General features: G+C 34.8%; 1 protein-coding gene and 1 pseudogene across 1 annotated transcript; both read left to right on the top strand.

Moving 5' to 3' along the window:
- The first annotated feature begins 2,105 nt into the window (after positions 1 to 2,105).
- LOC125195383 lies at positions 2,106 to 5,290 on the top strand (annotated as a pseudogene).
- A 6,346-nt stretch (positions 5,291 to 11,636) lies between these two features.
- Positions 11,637 to 14,267, top strand: LOC125197447 (laccase-14-like). The gene is made up of 7 exons (XM_048096187.1): positions 11,637 to 11,719; positions 11,802 to 11,953; positions 12,035 to 12,279; positions 12,624 to 12,752; positions 12,838 to 13,117; positions 13,205 to 13,764; positions 14,093 to 14,267. Exons 1-7 carry the CDS (start codon positions 11,684 to 11,686, stop codon positions 14,254 to 14,256), a joined length of 1,566 nt encoding a protein of 521 aa, XP_047952144.1. The 5' UTR covers positions 11,637 to 11,683; the 3' UTR covers positions 14,257 to 14,267.
- Positions 14,268 to 14,838: the final 571 nt, after the last annotated feature.

Genomic DNA, 14,838 nt, shown 5'->3' on the forward strand with positions numbered 1-14,838 from the left:
CATTCTGTTTTAAAATGTTGATTAGTTTAAGTACCAATGATCCGTGATGCTTGGCTCGTGGAACTCAAATAAAATATCCTCACAATAAGTCTTGCGTCGTGCCTCTAGCTTGTTATAAAATATAGGGTGTCTTAAAATAAGAATCAAGTAATTAATTTTCTATTCCTATTCCTCGGAGATTTAAATACTTGCTAGCTAGAAAGTCATGATCTGTGTGTAATTGACCGTTAGGTTAACTTCTATAACTAGCTAAAAGCCTTCGACACCCCATTAGAGATAGTACTACTAATTTAGAAATGAAAAGGGATATTGAAGTGCACCAAAAAAAAAGTAGTGGAATTTTAATAAACGGATAAAAAATGAAAGCATTTCTATTTTTCAAAACTGGGTAAGTAATATTCATATCATATCCCTTAGCTCGTTAAATAATAAGATATTTTGAACTGCACTTTACTTTTAAGGATTGGTTGCATTTGAAGACAATCTTTAATCAAAACTAAAATTATAACACCATATAATTTCAATATTGAGTGAAATGTAAAGTTAAAATTAGGAATCAAAATCTTAGGTAGCTTCAAAAGAAAATTAAAAAATTATTTCTCGAAAAAATTAAATAAAGATATATTTGTTTCAACTCAACAGACCACGGGCACGCAACACTACACAAGTATTAATAAATATGTAAATTAATCAATCGCACGTTAAAAAGTTGTACTCCCTCCGTTTTGCCATAGTTGAGTCATTTTACCATTTCGGGATGGGATGTTTCTTTATAGTTGAGTCATTTCCATATTTGGTAACTTTTTCTCTTTCTTACTTTACTCTCTCTTACTTTATTTTCTCAACTTTATTCACTTTATACTTTATTTTCTATTCCTTTTCCTCTCTCTTACTTTTTTATCTATTTATTTAACACATCCACCATTCATTTCTAAAACTCCGTGCCCAAAAATTCCGCCTCAACTATAGCGAAATGGAGGGAGTATCATTTTAATATACTACATAATTAATTAAAAGAAGATCTCGAAACACGTTCAAAAAGCACGTCCTGGTAATTAAAGAAAGAAAATTTGTGCAATTGTTTGACTCAGGATCCGAAAAATTAAGCAGATTGATAATAATTTCTCAGTTGTAATGATTCGAATCTTGTAATATAGATTGGTAAATTGTTATGACAACAAACAAAGTGTATAACATGACTCACTTGATTCACTATAAACAACTACATAAAAAAGTCTTATAAATGGACAAATTTGCAACAAAATCTCAACTCCACAAAAGGGCACACACTACTTTACAAAGTAGACAAAAAATGTTTTCACATATGAAGTTTTTCATTCTGTGCTTCTTAGGTCTTGTGTTTGGAGAAGTTAATGCAGTGCGATTCTACAAGTTTGAAGTAAGTATATGTTTGCTCATTAATGATAGTGTTCTAGCTGGTGCTTTTGTTTCTATTTCTAATCTTAATTGTAACTCCCTCCGTCCCAAGGTATTAGACCAACTTTCCTTTTTGAGATGTCCCAACATATTAGACTCATTTACCTTTTTAGCAAAAAGCATCTATCTTATTTTATTCTCCACCTACTTTTTTCTCTCTTCTCTCCCCTACTTTTTCCCTCTCTCATATTTTACTCTCTCCACTTTAACTATTTAAATATCAATTCCTTAAATCATGTGCCCAAAAGAAGTGAGTCTAATACTCCGGGACGGAGGGAGTACTTAATTTAGGTGGTTAATTCTGCACAGGCTATGCACCAAAAAGACAATGATCACCGTAAACGGACAATTCCCGGGACCAACGGTATATGCTAGGAGGGGATATCTTGTCGAATTTGATATTGTTAATCGACCCAATCAAAATATATCTATCCACTGGTAAAATTATCCTATGATTTTTATATGATATGGCAATGGTGGTGAAATAGTGCATTGTAATTATTGGCATGGAGTAAAAATGCCGAGATATCCATGGTCGGATGGAGCTGATTATGTGACACAGTGCCCGATTCAACCTGGCAAAAGATTTACCCAACGGATGATCCTCTCGGACGAGGAAGGCACATTGTGGTGGCATGCTCATAGCGCTTGGTCGAGAAATTCTGTGCATGGCGCCATTGTCATTCTACCTCCGGCAAGGGAGACTTATCCTTTCCCCAAGCCTCATGCTCATGTTCCCATCATCATTGGTATGGTATCTCAATATCTTTATACTACATATTTGGATCCATTGATAAATTCATTGAGACCATGCCTAATGAATTTGAAATGCTACAGGAGAGTGGTGGAATTCTAAGATTGAAGATGTCTTTGAGGGATTCCTCGTCGGTGGAAACGATCCCGAAACTTCTAATGCTTTCCTCATCAACGGCCAACCAGGCGACTTGTATCCATGCTCTAAACAAGGTAAGATTTAGTCTCACAAGATCAAACCAAGTTGATCAATAATAAAATTAATTACCACTATTAAACAATTTATTTATTTATTTTTGGTGCAGATACCTACAAGTTACAAGAGGAATATGGGAAAAGGTACCTAATCAAATTAATTAATGGTGTGATGGACAACATCATGTTCTTCAAAATTGGCAACCACAACTTCACCGTCGTTGGCACCGACGGCGCCTACACGAAACCGCTACGTACTGATTACGCCTGGCCAAACCCTAGATTTGCTTCTAGAAGCCAACCAGCCGCCGAGCCATTACTACATGGCGGCCAGAATATACGCCAGTGGCGGGGAATTTGTGACCATCCCCGCCACTGGAATAATCGAGTATGTCGGAAACTACACGCCACCTCCGTCACCGGTGCTTCCATCCTTCCCTGAATACAACGACTCGGCCGCATCAATCAGCTTCACAGACAGCCTAAAAAGCCCAGGCAACAACGTGGACGTTCCAAAGGAAGTCGACGAAACCTTCTTCTACACTTTTTCGGTGGACCAATTTCCATGTACTAATCCGTCGTGCTCGGGGTCCACTAGGCTGCTCTCGAGCGTCAACAACGTGACACTGATACTTCCAAAAACTGTCGACATTCTCACAGCTTATTACAAGGGAATCAGGGGAGTTTACACCCCTGATTTCCCTGACTTCCCGGCCTCCTCTTTCAACTACACGCAAGGTACGCCGCTGAAAGAGGAGAGTCGGTCTGAATTCGGGACCGCGGTTCGTATATTGGAATATAACACGACGGTGGAAGTGGTGTTTCAAGGAACCAATCTCGGCGGAGGCTTTGAGCATCCCATGCATTTACATGGATACAGCTTCTACGTGGTCGGGTCCGGGTTAGGGAACTACAACAGGATCCGGGACCTGCCTAACTAAAATCTTGTCGGCCCGCCGTTGATGGAGAACATCGCGGTGCCAATGAAGGGATGGACCGCTATAAGATTTAAGGCCAACAATCCAGGTATGTAGCAACAGATTATAGACTAAATGTGCTTTTTTTATTAATTGACTAGTCTTTTGATATGAGTTCTGACGATTTTGGTATGTAATACGTTGCAGGCAGGGACGGAGATAGCACTGGCCGAGCCGCCGCTCCAGCGGGGGCTTGGCCGGTGCCGGACCCAGTATCCCCGCCCTGGACACCATCGCCGCGCTCTGCACAATCCCTGGCCGCCATCGCCGCACTCAGCAATTGTGCGTGTGAGATTGGGGAAGAAGATAGCCATACTGGGCTTTATTATAATTATATGTTAGGTTGAGCTTGGGACACTAGGGTTTAGTGATTGGAATGAAAGCCCAAATTTATAAGTATCTAATTAATTACTAGTATATTAAATAGTACAATAATTTATTCAGCTTCACGTTATTAGGAAGAAGATGCAATAATAAATATTCTCTCACTGTCCACTTTCCAAGTTTACACGCACCATTTTTAATTTAATATTTTTGTGATCTTCTTCTTAATATTATAGTGTATACTTTGTTTAGGACATTTCTTTAGTCTCTTTTTTTATATTCATCTATTTTTCAATATTATGAATATTTATATATTACTCCCTCCGTTTCGCCATAGTTGAGTCATTTTACCATTTCGGGAAATTTCTTCTTAGTTGAGTCATTCCATATTTGATAACTTTTTTCTCTTTCTTACTTTATTCTCTCTTACTTTATTCTCTCTACTTTATTCACTTTATACTTTATTCTCTTTACATTTTCTTCTCTCTTACTTTTTTTATCTATTTATTTAACACACCCAACATTAATTTCTAAAACTCCGTGCCCAAAAGTTCCGCCTCAACTATAGCGAAACAAATGGAGTACTTTTTTATACATATTGTTATGTCATAATGTAAGTTTTGAGACCATTACTTCCTTTTTACTATAAAAATATTGATGGTAAAGTTAAAGACGTCCTCTCTCTCTCTCCCATGTACTTTCTTCGTTCCTTATTAATAGAGTCATTTCTTTTCAGCGCGAAGTTTAAGAATAGTGTATTAAATGGATGGTGAAGGAAGTAAGAGATATAAAGAGAGAATTATTTTTTGCCAAAAATAGAAATGACTCAATTAACTTGGAACTTCCCAAAATATAAAAGTGACTCTATTAACATGGAACGGAGGGGGTACTATATTAGAAGTACATGCATGCAGAGTATTCAAGTGATCCAAAAATAAGTGAAATAATTTTTCAAAAAAAATTTGATAACAAGACTATAAGTTATTATAGTTTAAAGTCATGATGATCCGTCTAATACAATTACATAATTTAACGGCTCCTAAAAATTATAAAATACTATTACAAATAAATTAAATATTTTAATACTCTCTCCGTCCCGGATAATTTGTCTCATTTTTTCATTTTGGTCTGTTCCACATAATTTGTCTCATTTCACTTTTTATCATTTTTTGTAGTTGACCATATATTCCACTAACTCATTTCTACTCACATTTTTATTATAAAACTAATATATAAAAGTAGGACTCACATTCCACTAATTTTTTCAATTCACTTTTTATTATATTTTTTAAAACCCGTGCCCGGTCAAAGTGGGGCGAATTATCCGGGACGGAGGGAGTATTATTTTAAAATTCAGCACCCGCTTCCTTAAAATTCTAGTTCCGTCCCTAGTTGCAGGAGTATGGTACATGCATTGCCATTTTGAGCGACACGTGAGTTGGGGAATGGCAGTGGTGTTCATTGTCAAAGATGGGGAGCGCCCCAACGAGAAGATGCTGCCGCCTCCGGCGGATATGCCACGCTGCGGCGGCGAAGTCTCGTCTCCTCCTCTTGTAATTGGTGAACCTGATACCACAATGTGGAAAAGAGAAGATGCTGAATGATTGTTCACTTCATTTATAAGTTGTATGTTTATTTGCTTTATTTAGATTTATGTGAGTTTATAATAACGATTTTAGTTATATTGGACATAATATCAAGGTCGCTTGGCTTTCTCAACTGTGCTATAAATTATAACTACACTAGCTTTGCCTTGAAATGTGTGTGATTATTAATTATATTATTGATTAATTATGAGAGAGGTGTTTACCGAGTAACAATATGTGAGGATTACAAGTAATGATTAAAAATGACTCTAAAACGACAAAATACACAATTTAAAGTGGTTTGGAAACCCTATGAAATTAAAAGAAAATAAAATAAAATGAGATTATGGAATTTAAGAAAAGCCCAAACAATGAGTTATAAAAATAAAATCAAGTGTGAATTCAAACACATGACATTGTCATTGTCATCAACGTTATCTGATGTAGCTTGCATCATAAATCCTACATAAATCAGAGATTGTGTACTACCGTCCCAGATTAAGAGTCACTTTTTGCTATAAAAGTCCGTCCCAGTTTAAGAGTCACTTTTAGAATTTTCCATATTTGGTCATACAATTTTACCCCATTCTTCATTAAAATTACATCAAAATGCCATTACTACATTAAAATAAACCAAAACAAAAATCAAAAGTCAAAAGGGACCCACCTTCAACCAACTCTACCATCTCACTTCATTTATTACACACTCTACCATCTCACTTCATTTATTGCACACTCCACCATCTCATTTCATTTATTACACACTTCAACTCTTTCTTAAAACCCGAGCCATAACAATAAGTGACTCCAAATGTGGGACGGATGGAGTATTTGATTTGATTCGTCCCTTGAAAATAGAATGTTTGAATACGATATAAATTTTAATGTTAAGTTTGTAAAATATGAAAGAGAAAATATAGTTAAAGTGGTATTAATGCAAAAAAACTTTATATTATTATTAGGCCATGTTTGGTTGGCGGGAAAGTAAAGTTGGCAAGGAAAATGATTCCTGGGAAAATGAATCCCAGGAATATGATTCCTGTAACTTTACTTTCCCGTATTTGGAAAATATCAAGATTTTAAATTTATATTTAATTTAAACACCAAACTAAAAATATACTTATTATTTATTTATTTATAAAAAAGAATAATATTATAAAATTTTAAATAAATTATTAATTACAAATAATAATAATTATTATTATAATTATATTTATTATTACGATGGATAGTTTAAATATGGATTATCCATCGTAATATATAATAATATAATTATAATTATAGTTACATGGAGTATTATAATATTCATTTATTATAATAATAAATATAATAATTATTTATAATTATAATATTTATGAATATTATGATTGAATAAATTTTATAAATTAAAATTGCACTATGACTTTATTGATTAATTATTAATTTATTATTTATTATAAGATTTATATTATATAATTATATTTTTTAATTATTTAATAAATTATTATTACTATTATGAATTATTATAAAATATAAATATAATTATGATAATTTTAATTATAGTATTTATATAGTGAAATTAAGTATGATTTATAATTTTAAATTATTTTTTAAACATTGTAATTGTTATTATTATTATTATTATTATTTATCATTATTATTATTATTAAAATTACACTATATTGCTTAAATATGTAAGAATCCTAAAACTGGGAAAAAGAATACCTAAGAAAAGTTAGGATTCAGAATCCTGGAAAGTTGTACTAACTTTCCTTGTTTCCGGATTCTGATTACTTTCCCAGTTTGATTAAAAACTAAAACAAACGCAGAAATTTAAAATTTAAGGAATCAGATTACTTTCCCAGACAGAATCCTGACAATCAAACATGGCCGTGTATAATGATTGAATCGCACTGCTCTCCTTTTATAGATCCAACGATCTGATTGTGTGCATTTAATCATCATTAATTAATCAAGTAGTGTTGTGTGTAGTAGACTAGTAGGTAGAAAACTGATCGTTAATATCTCTATATGTTATTCAAGACATGTGTTTGGTAGTAGGTAGAACATTCTTCTTGAATATCTCGATTTTTCTCTCTCGCAATTGATGACAACATTCACATTATATAGAGTGTGTTTGACACGTGAATTAATACATTAAGATCAATTAATGTATGCACTTTTCACGGTCACATTCACAACTCATACCTTGAGCACTTCAATTACTTATAATTTTAAGGGGAAAATGGTGGAGATTGAACTCTAAACTTATGTGCTAAAATAAATTTTTTAAAGACTATATTCCATTATTTTGGTGCACTCATATCTAATTGTTAGAGGCAAAAGAAAAAACTTGTCACAAAAGACTAACATTGTTAAAGGAGAGAGCTTATTTGGCCTATAATCCTCGTATCAGTTATTTATAGGCTAGTCTTCATTGGTCAATGCTAGTTCTTTTGCCAGACAGCTATACTGAATTCTAGTCACGACTAGTTCTTTTCCTAGACCACTGCTCCATATGCCACTATTTTGAATAGTTGGACTTTTCAATGAGGCACTAACATAACACATTAGCGAAACAAGAAAACTCGTTTGAAAAGACTATTAGAAGAAAATTCATTTCATCTATAAATCACATATAAATTAACTTTAAAAATTACTAATCCCTTCGTCCCACAAGAATATGCACTATTTCTTTTTAGTACGACTCATAAGAATATGCACTTTCAAATTTTAGAAACTAATCCCTCCCTCTGCGAATAGGAGTCTCGGTTCATAATTACCACAAATGGTAAAGAGACCTCACATTCCATTAACTCATTTCACTAACAAATCATTTAAAACTAATATATACACGTAGGACCCTTATTCCACTAACTTTCTTCCACCCATTTCTCGTAGCATTTCTTAAAACTCGTGCCGAAAACAAATGAGACTCTTATTCGCGGACGGATGGAGTATTTTCTATCTATTAAGGTCGGTCCAATTCTCCAGTAACAATACTTTAATTAATTTTTGTTTCTACTTATCTCCTACTTTATCAGTTGTGAATTAAAACACGTGCCCAAAAGTGCATATTCTTGTGGGACGGATCGGGAGTAGTATTTAATTTGTTTCTTCAACTCTTGTGTGGAAATGATTTAATACGATATTTTATGAATATGATTACACCTTTGTCCATAGAGTATATATAATATTTTTCAAGTCTAGAGAGTACTGACATACAAAACGCAAAGTTTAGGGACCATTTACATAATTACTGTAAAATTAAAACACAGAAATGCAAATAATTTTTAACGTGAGACATAATAAGTCAAAACTTCATAATTTTAAATATTCGTTTTGAATCATTTTATACTCCTACAATTCTGTGAATTAATTGGCAATCTTGTCCTTAAATTTATGTGCAAGTCTTGTATTGGTCGTACGTGTTGATCGCAGTGGCAAGTACACATAACACACCAGAGGGTACAACGTTCCTCGATTGATTTTTTTAAAAAAAAAATTGTACTCCCAGTATAAAAAATATGAACTATTTTCTAATTAGTCTATGTGAAAAATATTTAACTTTTCAATTTTGGAAATTCAACTACATTACTTATAATGTGGACCCTACTCTCCCCTAACAATATTTTCATTTTTCTGCCTCTCTTTTAGTTTACAAATTATTCATTAAAATGGGTATCCAACTATAGTATTCATACTTATATTGATAACCTATCATAATTTGAGGATCGAATTGCAACTGGACAGATTTTATAATTGCATATTGATTCAAGTTCAGAACTTGACTTAAATAGGCCATAATTGCCATAGTCCATTCTTGCAGCCTAATATTCTCTTGAAATTGTGACTTTGTTGTTATAACTTGCACATTATTTGCATAGAATGATAGAGACGATATATAACGTTTTTACCTATAAGATATTTTGTTCTATTAAATACATTTTCCAAAGTATTTGTTCCTAATTTCCTTGGACATGTTCGATGTATTCTAAATCTAAACAAGAGAGACTACGTATTACCATAAGTTCATTTCTTCAAAAATTTTGTGAATATGGTAATTCAATTTTAAATGTTCAAATAATTTCTCATTAGAATAACTTACACTAAAATAAAATATTACTAAGTAATACTCCCTCCGTCCCACAAAAGATGTCACACTTTCTTTTTTAGTTTATCCCACAAAAGATGTCACATTTTCCTTTTTGGAAAAAGTTATCTCTCACATGAATATAAAAATTATATTTTCTCTCTCCATTTAACACACAAAACAAAATCTCCTAAAAACAAGTGTGATATTTTTTTTGGAACTCTCACATAGAGAATATAAAAATTATATTTTCTCTCTCCATTTAACACACAAAACAAAACCTCCTAAAATCTCGTGCCGTCCCACAAGTGTGACATCTTTTGTGGGACGGAGGGAGTATTAAGTACTCCCACCGTTTCTTGCTAATAGAGACACTTCTTTTCGGCATGGAGATTAAGAATAGTGTTTTAAGTGAACGGTAAATAAAGTAACAAAGATGAAAAGAGAATAAAGTGAGAGAGATTTACTTTATGTTATAAAGAGAAATGACTCAGTTATCTTAGAGGTTCCCAAAATAGAAAAAATGACTCAATTAACATGAACGGGGGAGTATTAATTAGTGTTACGTCGGTAAAAAGTAGTTTAAATTTCTATTTCTTTAAACGTTATATATCATCCCGTTTATGGCGTTTGATTTTCTTGTTTTGAGTTTCATTTTTTACTCATGTTTATTATGTGTTTACAAGAAAGATAATTACAATTTGTGAAATAAACAGAATTGAATTTCAGATTGTGTCACATGTTAATAAGATCTATGTATGGATATTGGAATTCTGATTAAATAAAGAAAACAAATTACAAATATACAAACAAACACAGTACGTACAAGTCCACACGATAAGATCCAGCTAAGATATGGCCACATGGGTACAGTACATCAGATTTCATTCATATAATCATATCTTACTTGTTGATTAGTTATCACTATGATCAGAAAATTGGTAGTACTACTTTTGACTTTTGTTAAATATTTTGTCAATATTTATGTAGCTGTCTTTTGCTGCATGCAGTTACAATTTAAACGAGCTTATACTATTCCCCTCCCTAAACGAAATAACACCCTCAATTTAAAGTTTAATTTACTTCTTTTATTATTATTTTTTATAATTGAACTTTACACTACATGAATCCCTTATGTTCAAATTTCATTATAAAACTAATACTCCCTCCGTCCCAGATAATTCGTCCCAGTTTTCCATTTCGGTCCGTCCCACATAATTTGTCCCATTTCACTTTTACCATTTTTGGTAGTGGACCTCATATTCCACCAACTCATTCCTACTCACATTTTATTATAAAACTAATATATAAAGGTAGGACCCACTATCCACTAACTTTTTCAACCTACTTTTCATTACAATTCTTAAAATCCGTGCCCGGTCAAAGTGACCCGAATTATCCGGAACGGAGGGAGTAATATAAATAAAACTCTCTAGCTATACACTAATTTTTCCCGTCTTCATTTCTTCACACAATCAAACAATTTCTTAAAATCGTTGTAAAGTCAAAATGGAACTATAAATCATACACGCATAGAGAAATAAATTTCTACAACCTATAAAATTCATTTTCAAGCCTTTAGTTTTTTGACCCCATTAATTTTGTTTACTAGATTCGTCATGCGATATTACTCTGTAGAATAAAATGTTTTGGGAGAGCATGTACACACACAGTACTCGATCGACAATAGGCAAGAACACTGTGTGTCTGTGCACGCTTTTGCAAATTTCTGCTAGCCGTTTTTTTTTTTAAAATAAAAGTTACTTTGTTAAAACTTACTGTACTAAAATATTGAAAAAGTAGTCCAACCCAAGGGGTGTGGTTGAGTGGCATGAGACTCGTCCATCCTTAACCAAATGGTCAGGGGATCGATCCATGCTTTTGGATATGAATCAACTTTAAATCCTTGGGCCGTGGTGAATAGTCACTTGGCCCGCCATCAGAGCCCTTGATAATTAAAAAAAAAGAATAAGAAAAAAAAAGTACTAATCCAGTCAATGACTATAGCGTTGTGTAACGTGTGAAGTTGTGAAAAATGAAAATCGAATGATTACTCTGAATATCGATCAAGTTTTCTCCAATTTCAACTATACTTAAACCGATTTTTTTTTCAAAAAATAGAGAGGGAGCCACACTTTCCCACGTGTGAAGTTGTGAAAATCGAATGGTTACTCTAAAATCAACTATAAATATCGATCAAATTTTCTCCAATCTCAATTATACATAACCGATTTTTTTTCAAAAAATAGAGACGCAGCCATACTTTCCCCAAAAAGAAAATATTTTCGGCTATGAAGTTTTTCTTTGTGTGCTTCTCATGTATTATTTTGCTGGGAGGCATGACACCGGTCCATGCATTGGTTCATAGGTTTGAAGTAAGTTCCACATCACTAATATATGGAATCTGTATTTTTTGTTCTTGTAATGTTTAAATTTTTAGAAAACCCTATTTTGCAGGTGAGAAGATCATCACACACTAGGCTATGCACCACCAAAAGCATGCTAACGGTGAACAGACAGTTCCCGGGACCAACTATATATGCTCGAAGGGGAGATGTGGTCTTAGTCGATATTATTAATCTCTCTGATCAAAATATAACCATCCATTGGTACGTAAAAATACATAAAATGCTATTATATGAGTACTATAAGAAAACCCTAGTTAATTAATTATTGGTTCGTAAATTCAGGCATGGAGTAAAAATGCCGAGATACCCATGGTCAGATGGCACCAACATTGTGACGATGTGTCCTATCACTCCCGGCAACAAGTTTCGACAGAGAATGATTCTCTCTGACGAAGAAGGCACAATATTTTGGCACGCTCACAGTGACTGGTCTCGGGCTACTGTGTATGGCGCCATTGTCGTCCTTCCGCCCACCACGGAAAGTTATCCTTTCCCCAAGCCTCATGCTCAAATTCCCATCTTACTAGGTACTCCATCCGTTCCATAGTAATAGGGTCATTTTGCCATTTTGGTACGTTCCATAATAACAGAGTCATTTCTCTTTTTAGTAAAAGTCAACACATTTTTTCACACCTACTTTACCCTCTCTTACTTTTCTCTCTATTCATCTCTCTACCTTTTTCATTTTCCACTTTATTGTCCCTTTACTTAACTCACCTAACACATTTGTTTTTAATCCTCGTGCCAAAAAGAAACGCCTCCATTACTATGGAACGGAGTGAGTATGTCATAATGTGACATTTGATGTCAGATTTATAGACCAAATTGAGTCTGTGTATGTCTTGATAAGCTAGTCTTTTGGGATGTGCAGGAGAGTGGTGGAATGCCGATATTCAAGAAGTCTATCATAACTTTATTGCTGAGGGGCGCGATCCCGCGACTTGTGATGCTTTCCTCATGAATGGTCAACCTGGGGATCTGTATCCATGTTCAGCACAAGGTGGATTAATAAATCAATTGATATGATGTTTATAGACTAAATGAACTCTCTTTCTTGACATGCTAGACTTAATTTTGACCTGCAGATACATTCAGGTTGAAAGTCGAGCCAGGCAAGACCTACCTTTTCAAATTGGTGAGTGCAATGATGAACTACATCATGTTCTTCAAGATCGCCGGCCACAACGTCACCGTGGTAGGAACAGACGGTTCCTACACGAAGCCGTTGAACACCCACTACATCGCGATTGCCCCCGGCCAGACCATCGATTTCCTCGTCGAAACCAACCAGCCGCCGAGCCACTACTACATGGCTTCCAGAGTACACACGGAATCCGACCACGTCCCGGCAACCGGAATCCTCGAGTACGTCGGGAACTACACCCCGCCACCGTCGCCGCTGTTCCCCTCTTTCCCGGAATTCAAAGGCTCCGTGAGGTCAATCTATTTCAGCAACAAGCTCCGAAGCTTAGCCGACGATAAACACCCCATTGATGTCCCAATCAACATCACAGTAAACCTCTTCTTCGTCCTCTCCATCAATCTGTGGCCGTGTGGGACGAATTCGTCGTGCTTGGAAGACGACAGGCTCCAGGCAAGTATAAACAACTTCTCGATGATAATGCCGCAAACAAGCATTCTAGAAGCTTACTACAAAGGGATAAGAGGGGTTTTCACGCCGGATTTCCCAGATCGACCGGAAAGAGTCTTCAATTATACACAAGTTAGTTTGGAGAAGAATGAGTCGCATCCGCATTATGCGACTGCTGTGTATATGTTGGATTATAACGCGACTGTTGAAATCGTGTTTCAAGGAACTATTCTCGGGAGTGGAATCGATCATCCCATCCATTTACATGGCTACAGCTTCTACGTCCTCGGCTCTGGATTGGGGAACTTCGATGGAGCCCGGGACCGCCCTAACTTGAACCTCGATGATCCGCCGTTTGTGGACACCACGGTCGTTCCGAAAAACGGATGGACCATTATAAGATTTAAGGCTAGCAATCCAGGTACTATTTGTCTCATTTCACTTTTTACAAACCCAACATTTTATTATTTAACTTATTTTACTAATATTCGACTTTCTCTGTCCCAAATAATGGAGTAACATTTTTGGGATGACAAATAGCTCTAATTGGCTATTTTATCGAGATGGTCAAATATAGAAATAGAATAGTGTCTATAGTTATGGAATGAATTGAGTATATAAAGATGAGACCTATGTTTCACTAATTTTTTCCGCGTTCAAAATTCTTAAAATTAACCCAAGTGACAAAAAGTAAGTTATGTGATTAGGAATGGAGTGAGTGCTAAACTTGCTAATGTTTCATTCTACAGGAGTTTGGTTCATGCACTGCCATTTCGAGCGTCATCAAACTTGGGGTATGAAGATGGTGTTCATCGTCAAAGATGGTGGTCGCCCCAACGAGAAGATGCTACCGCCACCGCCGGATATGCCGCATTGTGATACGCCTCCTCTAGAACTATTATTTAGGGTTTGAATGTTTTTATATGTGCAATACATAATTGAAATAATTTTCCAGGGTTTGAATGCCATTTATGCTATGTATATTGCTTAGCTAGGGTTTCAATAATCTTGTATTTTTGAACTTGTTGTAAAACGATTGGTATTTGTTGGGTAGCATCCCATTTTTAAAGTAATTGAGTTCTTGTTCTGTGAACCACATCAAACACAATATTGGTATATTAAACTATTCAAAGTATTTAATTCTAAAAAAACTATTTCAATTATATTCATAAGAGTGTCCACAATAGGTGTGCCTCGGCAGCCGCCGTGGCGCCCTGTTGCAAACCGTAAGCGCCGCGGCGGGGTGGAAGAGCCGGATACCCAGCGGAGGCGTAGGGCGCCCGGCAGCGGCGGTAATATCCATAATTTTTAGAGTGAAAAGAATTTCTAAAATTAGAAAGTGCATATTCTTATGGGGCTGACTAAAAAGGAAATAGTGCATATTCTTGTGGGACGGAAGGATTACTACTTTTTAAAGACATAAAAAACGAGATGCAATTACTTGCGTTGGAAAATTTTAAAAAATAACAACAATTTAAGACCCAAAAAATTGTTT

The sequence above is a fragment of the Salvia hispanica genome, chromosome 6 (genome assembly GCF_023119035.1).
Source record: "Salvia hispanica cultivar TCC Black 2014 chromosome 6, UniMelb_Shisp_WGS_1.0, whole genome shotgun sequence".
Lineage (NCBI taxonomy): Eukaryota > Viridiplantae > Streptophyta > Magnoliopsida > Lamiales > Lamiaceae > Salvia > Salvia hispanica.